General features: G+C 46.1%; 1 protein-coding gene across 1 annotated transcript; it reads right to left on the reverse strand.

Annotated features, from left to right (window-relative positions):
• Positions 1-6,036: 6,036 nt before the first annotated feature.
• Positions 6,037-6,858, reverse strand: OLIG3 (oligodendrocyte transcription factor 3). Its single transcript, XM_073335216.1, has one exon. The coding sequence runs from the start codon at positions 6,856-6,858 to the stop codon at positions 6,037-6,039; it is 822 nt and encodes a 273-aa protein (XP_073191317.1).
• Between the last annotated feature and the right edge of the window lie 761 nt (positions 6,859-7,619).

Consider the following 7,619-nt stretch of genomic DNA (forward strand, 5'->3'; position numbering starts at 1 on the left):
GGAGCTGGCTAGAAAAAATCTCTTTCAGAGTCCTCCAGCCTCCCAAACCAATGAATGAATGGTTTGGAATAGTTCTCTGTTCTTCTGATGAAATCCTGAATATGATCATTAACAGCAAGACAGATTTGTTGTACAAATGCATTTCCTCATTGGTTTAGACCTAGGGAGAAATATGCTCGCTAAATCCTGCCTTGGGAAATCTGCTGTGTATGGGGTTTGATATGCTGAAAAATGTATTTGAATTGTGCAAAACTGGTTTCATTGTCACTCCCCTTTCGCTGCCTCTGCCTGTAAAACCACAACACAGCCGCTCTCTCGCTCGCTGTCTCTGTTGCGGTTTTCCCTCCCCACGCCACCACTAGATACGAATTTACTATGTCAACCCCCACGCTCAAGTACAAAGCAGAAACCCTTCTTATCTGCTTTGATCCTAAACCCCCGTGGTAGGAAAACCTAAAAGCCGCCCTGGGAGAAGCAAACTCTCTCTCCTCCTGGCTGGGACAGTGTGAACTGGAGCCTGTGATGGGGGGTGTATCGAGCACATGTCAGGAGGTGAAATGGCTGGAAGAATAACCAGCTCCAGTGAAGTCTTGGCACCTCCTGACGCCTCTGTTTGCAAACTCGCACCTGTGCAGGGAGGGGTTGAAGTTTCTAGTTTTTGGGCTGAGACTAAGGACGAGGAAGCCGAGCTACCAGCTACTCCTTGCCCAAGTTTCTTGCTCCTATCGCATATAACTCAGTGCAGAGTTTCTGTCTCTCCGTCCAAGAAGTTGGATGCTGCCCGCCCCCTCTTCTGGAGCTTAGTCCCCCCCCCCCTTAGTTCCCCCCCTCCCCTCCCCCACTCAAGCACCCTGAGTGCCTGTCCGCTCCACGCAGGGGCAGGCAAACTCCTCGGGATTTCCCCACCCCAAACACCAGAAAGGCGCGAGAGATCCATCGAGATCTTTCGTGCTGCTGTTTCCTCCTCTCTCTCTCTCTCTCTCTCGGTGAAATGCAGCCACAGCGTGGCCGGAGGGAGCCGGGGGTATAGATTAGCTCTCGCCGGCGTAGGAGCCGGAGCTGGGAATGGGAACATTTGTTTCCAAGCTCTCTGCTCTTGCATCTTGCTGTTAAATCCCCCGTTCGATTCGCCCCCTCGCCCAGCTCCCCTGAGTCCAGAGCACTCAGCTGATGCATTTAGTGTTTCTTCATAGATGCCTCCAAAGTTGACTGGAGCTTTTGTAGCTGTCAGCCCGACCCTGCTCGACTAGGAATTAAGACACGACCGGGTGGTGTACGCCCGAGCCCGCTTCCCCAGTCGCCTGGGTTCTGCTGTGCAAGGGGCCCGGGCAGATTCCCAGGCCATAAAGAGAGTTCGTACAACACGAGTGCTGGGTCGGGAGCAGCGCACTAACCCAGTTGGTTCCTGCGGTTTAAAGTGAAGAGAACGAGGACATTATGGGAAACCACTTTCCGGCTGCCGTTTGCTGCTTCTCTTCGCCAGGGGAAGGATCACTCCCTTGATTTGCAGGCCGTGCTTGGCTGAGCGAGCTCAGAAACTGCACCAAGTGACCTCAAACCCAACCCTGCAGTCTTTACACAAGCAAAACTCTCCCAATTGGTCCAGGAGAGCTCAAGAGGAAAACTAGACTGGCGCCTTTCCTGATGTTACCCTCCGAAATGTGCTCCTGATTCCCCGAGACTAGGAAGGAGAAACGAGGTGGGGAATTCAGTTCAGTAACTGACCCGTGTGCTGACGCCATTAATACCAGGAGGTGAGAAAGCAGAGTGAGGAATGGTGTCTGGTTTATTAAAAACCGGTGGGAATCTAGACGCGTGCAAAACACCGCAAGGAATAAAAATCACCCGTGCTAGGTCCTCTTGTTCCCAGTAGCAGAGACAGGACGAAGGGTCCTTTTTTCACTCTATAAAACGTGAGGAACTTTCAAAAACAGTAAACTGCTCTTTTTTTTCCTTTCCAATATCTGAACAGGGAGTCATCAGACAAAGCCCAGCTGATGAGAAGCCACGGGGAGGTCGATTCGGAGTAGTCCCCAAACACAGTACAAGCAACCAGGCTCACTGCACACTGAAATCTCCCCATTGCCACTATCCATAATCTAAACGGCAGCGTGGTGTGAAAACGCTGACGTGTGTCTTGAGGGAATCCACATGGGGAGAAAAGGCGATGCAGCTCAGCATTGCTAGGCCTCACTTGACCCTGAAGAGAAGGAGTATCTAAACATCTAGCTAGAGCTGTATATAGAATGATAACAGACCTGATGTAGTTGCCGGTGGAGGAGTCGTTTAGAGAAGAGTTTGAAATATCAGAGCGCAGGGAATAAGAAATCTTCCTTCCACTGAGCTTCTTGCCACTTTCTTTAGCATTAATTTTAACTTATTATCGACAATATTTTAAAATCTTTATTGGGCCCTGGTTTCCAGCCCCGGGATTACCCACATTTTCACTAAATGATGCTCCCTTCACTCATCCGTTGCAGCCAGTCTGCTTTCTGTTGTTTCACTGGAATAACTCTCCTGCTTCCCGTGGGGTTGCTCTGAATTTACACTCGGGTCACTGAGAATAAAACGTAGCCCCCAGAGGGATTATGAGTATGTGTAAAGCGGGCAGGATTTGGCCCAAGACCTTTCTAATCTGGGTTTGTCACTGTGTTTCCCAAAAACAAGCACTTGCTTGGTCAGCCTCCGGGTACTCAGCTCCCAAGCCCAGAAGAAGAAGAAGGACACGGTGATAATTCTACACCTCTCTCCTAGTCAATTGCCCCATCCCACAAATTTAAGGGCACCCGGCTAGGTTCTGGATGCGGCAAACGTTTTCGGGGGATCAAATTTTGAATGCAAGTGGATTTCCACCAGATCCCATCAAGGTCTCACTTTTTGTTTGATACCGATGACTGCAGTTTTCTTTAAAATATGAATTCTGGCCAGTTCCATCTACTTTCCCCGTGTAGCGCTGTAACCTCCTGGCGATCGCACCCAAAGATGGTTTAGTTATATGTCAAAAAGAAGTCCCCGTCTCCCGTAGCCCAATTCACAGGGCCAAATCCTGCTCGCTTTATTCAATGGGACAACTCGCTTGAGTAAGAAGAACCAGACCTGGCCCGCCATGTGCAGGGCTTGCTCTAACTTTTGTCCTATCTGTCTTCAATTTACATATTAGACTTTGTGTTAAGAAAGAAAGAAAGAAAGAAAGAAAGAAAGAAAGAAAGAAAGAAAGAAAGAAAGAAAGAAAGAAAGAAAGAAAGAAAGAAAGAAAGAAAAAGAAAATGTAGCGGTTACTAATTAGTTCATTTTCGAAGGGGGCTGGATTAATTTACACAAGAGAAAACTAAATGGAAAAGGCCCTTTTCGTTAGTGTAACATATTCCCACTGCAAATATGTATTGGTGTTTTCCGTTGGTTTACAAAGGAATCAATTGCTGTAGCATTTCGCAGTCACTGTATTAAAACAAGTAAAGTTACTTTGGGTGCATTGGAAAAGCTGCTTCACTTACTGATTCGGGTCTCCCCACCTTGGAAATACTAAACTTCCAGAGGAACGGAGCTGAGTTACTCTGTTTGTTTCGAGTAACTCCTCGACAGCTCCTTCATCACCCAGCGGAATGAATCACCAAAGGGAAACAGACCATTATCCCCCTATTTGTCGCCTAACTCCACTGGAAATAATCCCCCTGCCAAATTAGATCTTCTCTTTATCCCTTTCTCCATTCCATGGACTCTATGGACAGGTTTGGGGTTAAAATGAAAATAGGGAGTTTCTTTCAGATTGAACAACATAAATTTTCCTCCCTCTGTTCCTTTCCTTCTAAACCCCGAACCCCATTCAGGAATCAGAAATCAAACTCGTTTCGGATCGTTTTTATTTGAACATAAACAGTTCGGTTTGCGGTCAGACTTCGTTTCAAATCCCTTCTAGGAAACTTCTTCGGAAGTTCTCAGTAACCATAAAGTGGTTGTTGTTGTGTTATTTTGTTTGCGGATGGAGGGTGGGAGTTGTGTTAGGTTTTTTGGGGTTTGGGTGTTTGTTTGTTTTTTAGTAACGAACAATAATTACCGCTACTTCACAAAGTCATCGAGGTCGAAACACATGGAATTCACAGTGACAAAAGTTCTCCGTGTACCTAGCAGAGTAGAAGTCTGAGAGCAACTCTAAATGGTCGAGTTTCTCTTACAGCATTTGTATGTCTAATTTAGAGGCCATATGGAGAAGTGTTAGAGATGGGGTAGAAGAAGGAAGGAAAATAAAGGTCCGATTTCCAATCATTTCCCTATATTATTAATGCCTCCTTCATGTGCGATAAGTAACTGATTCTTTTCTAGTAATTATGCAAAAACCATCCGCTCTACGGAAAATAACAATCTCTTCATAAATATTTGAGAAATGGGGAATTTCGTGACTGCTATCCAATCAACCCAGAAACACATTTTTCCCCAAAATATTTTCTATTATTTTTCTTCTGAGATTCATTTTGAGCTTGTAATATTTCATAGTTCATTTTCTGTAACGGATTTGTTTTTAAAATCTATTTTGGCCTGGAAAATAAATGTTATTTGGACATAAAGAAAAGTTAACTTACTGCTTCTCATCTTTTCCGTGAATGCATCTGCATTTTGCACCAAGTGTCATTTGGATCCTTCTGTATATTTGACAATCACTTTATGGTGATTTGTTTATGCATTCATAAAGATTTTCCATACTGTATAAAGAGAAATAGCCCTATAATTCAAGCAATTCATTTACACACGCAAGAACACACGGGAGAGAGGGGGTATGGGTGAAGGCTGGACAATTGGTTCCGGTTTTATTGCTATCTTAAAGGCAGTTCTTGTTAGCCTTCTTCAGTTTGTTGAGAAAAGTCACAGCAAGAGACAGGCTTTCCTTTTCTTGTCTTGCAGTCCCAGACAAAGGCGAAACCAGAACTTTTATTTAATTGTTTTTTATTTGAAATCTCACCCAGAAACACTGGTCCATAATAAATATATCGATAGTTATCAAGAATATATAAAAAATAAAGACAGGTTGTTGTCTTTGAGGCCCTAACAAAATATTTCAAGCAAATGCCCAGGAAAACATAACAAAACCAAACGTAAAACAACAGGAAAGTTCCAGTGGAGTAACACAATGACCAGTCCGGCCAGAGTCGACCCTGCATGCAGCTAACTGAACAAGGGGCGTGAGGGCAATGTGGACCCCAGCCAGCGGACTACTACACTGCACTTACAGCAGGAGATCGGGCCAAACAGGCTTTGGGGATGTTGCGCGTGGTTTGCACTATTTCTCTTTCTTGTTTTATACAGCCACAGACCGGGGGGGGGGGGGGGGGACGACAGAGAAACGCTTTAGAGAATTCACTATTAAATCCTTGTTACAAGGAAAACTGCATCATTGCCAGTACAACATGTTTAAAGGAGATTCAATTATAAGCATGCATGCATTCTTTTAAGCTATATTGTGTGAAAAGTCATCGTCATTCCTAGCTGTCATATCCTGGAGTGGAGCAGAGAAGCTTCCCAGAAATGTAGGTGTTGCCTTTAAAAACAAACAAACAACAAACAAACCAACCAAAAACAAACAAACCCCAAATAACTCATCGTCTCTTTGCACCTGCGAACTGTACAATGACCACCATGTCTTTTCTTTTCTTTTCTTTTCTTTTCTTTCTTTCTTTCTTTCTTTCTTTTTTTTTCTTTTTTTTTTTTTGTTTTGCATCCACTTTAAGGAAATATTTACATTTTTTGTTTTGTTTTTACAACAGGGATTTTTGTTTTAGTATAAGAAGAAAACATGGCCCGAGAATCCAACTAAAACATTACCTTTGTAAGGTCCTTACTACACTAATCCCTCGTTACAACGAATGCAGTTTGGACAAGCTCGGCTGCCGGTGGGAGGAAACACACGGGCGCTCAGCAAAGGAAGAGAAGCATGCATGCGAACGCAGGACTTCTTGTGTGGCGTCTTCCTGCAGCATCACCGAACAGAACTTGTTTGAAAGTGTGATCTCTGGTATAGCTAAAAGGGCGCCGGAGTTTTCAGTGTCACTTCAGTAAGTCCTTGGATTCTGCTGAGATCCTGCTCATGTTGGCTGTGGTGAGGGCAGACAGGTGTGGCGGAGGGGGCATTTGACAGATAGTGCAAGGGCAAGGCAAACCCGCCCAGTGCTGGAAGCCACTGCCAAGCTGGAGGGCTGGCGGGGCAGAGGGAGTCTTGAGTAAAGAGTGAGGGGGCCTGATCGTGCCAATCCCTGGCAGGGAGGCGGACAGCGGGGAGGAGGTGTTGGCTGAAGACAAGGCACTGCCAAGGATAGGGTGGACCTGGTGGACCGTGCTAGCTGCGTGGGCCGGGTGCCCGCCTGAGTGCCCCACTGTCCCGCAGTGAAAGGCGGAGTGGTGTCCTCCATAGATTTCACCCACCAGCCTCTTCATCTCCTCTAGGGAGCTGGTGAGCATCAGGATGTAGTTTCTGGCCAGCAGGAGGGTAGCAATTTTGGAGAGTTTCCTCACGGAAGGTCCATGAGCGTAGGGCATCACCTCCCTCAGCCCATCCATGGCCAGGTTCAGGTCGTGCATCCTTTTGCGTTCCCGCCCATTGATCTTCAGCCTGAGCTGCTGCAGGTCCTGCTCCGAGAGCTGCTTCTTGATTTTGTACTTGCTGCCTTCCCCTCCGGCCTTGGAGCCGTTTCTGGAGAGGCCTTCCCCGGACATCTTCTGCACCAGGTCGCCCTGAGTGGAGGAGACAGAGTTGAGCCGGTTGTCCTGATGGTGGTGGTGATGATGGTGGTGATGGTGATCTCTCAGGTACATCTCATCCATGTCTGGCGAGGAAGCTCTGCTGGAGACAGAGCTGGAGTCAGAATTCATTGTATTGGGGCTTCGGAGCAAGAAATTTCTTCCCTGCTCTGGAGAGGGTGAAATAGGGTTGTTTTAAAAAATAAATAAACTGCAGGTTCTGTGGGGAGGGGGGAAAGGTTCCAAGAGGAAGAAAACTCTTCTTTCTCCCTCTAATCTCTCCCGCAGGCTACCCAGCCTGTTTACAGGATAGCTGGTTGGTGTATGCTTGAACTAACCTCAGCCTGGAAAAGAGGGGCTTTTATAGCGCTGCAGCAGAGAAAAGAGACAAAAGAAGCCCTCCTATCTATAATGGTCTTGTTAGGATGACGTGCAATTATTCAGGGCGGTGCGCTTTGACTGTCCCATTTAGCAAGGACTCCCATTCATATTCATTGTGGTGCCACCCTGGGACACCTCAGCCATGGACCATCAGGAGTCAAGCAGACACAAAACCCCTCTGATTGACAACACGCACTCATCGCGGCATGTTCACGCCTTCTCCTCCCCCTGATTCTAATTTCCAATATAAAACTGCATCTAGTGTACAGTAAAGAACAGAGGGTCTGATTTGGATGTGTATTTGCTTGGGGTCATTTTTCAGTCTAGCATCTCAGTGTTAGGTAATGTTGTAGCAAATTCTATTTGTCTGAGGAAGGAGAGTAGGATTGTTTGCTTTGGGTTTTTTTTCTCGTGTGTGTGTGCCTTTTGCTCTTTCCAACCCCGAAAGAAAATAATCGTCTTCATTTCTGAATCTTTTTTCTGTACAATTGAGTTCCCCTTTGTTTTCAATT

Source organism: Lepidochelys kempii, chromosome 3 (assembly GCF_965140265.1).
Source record: "Lepidochelys kempii isolate rLepKem1 chromosome 3, rLepKem1.hap2, whole genome shotgun sequence".
Lineage (NCBI taxonomy): Eukaryota > Metazoa > Chordata > Testudines > Cheloniidae > Lepidochelys > Lepidochelys kempii.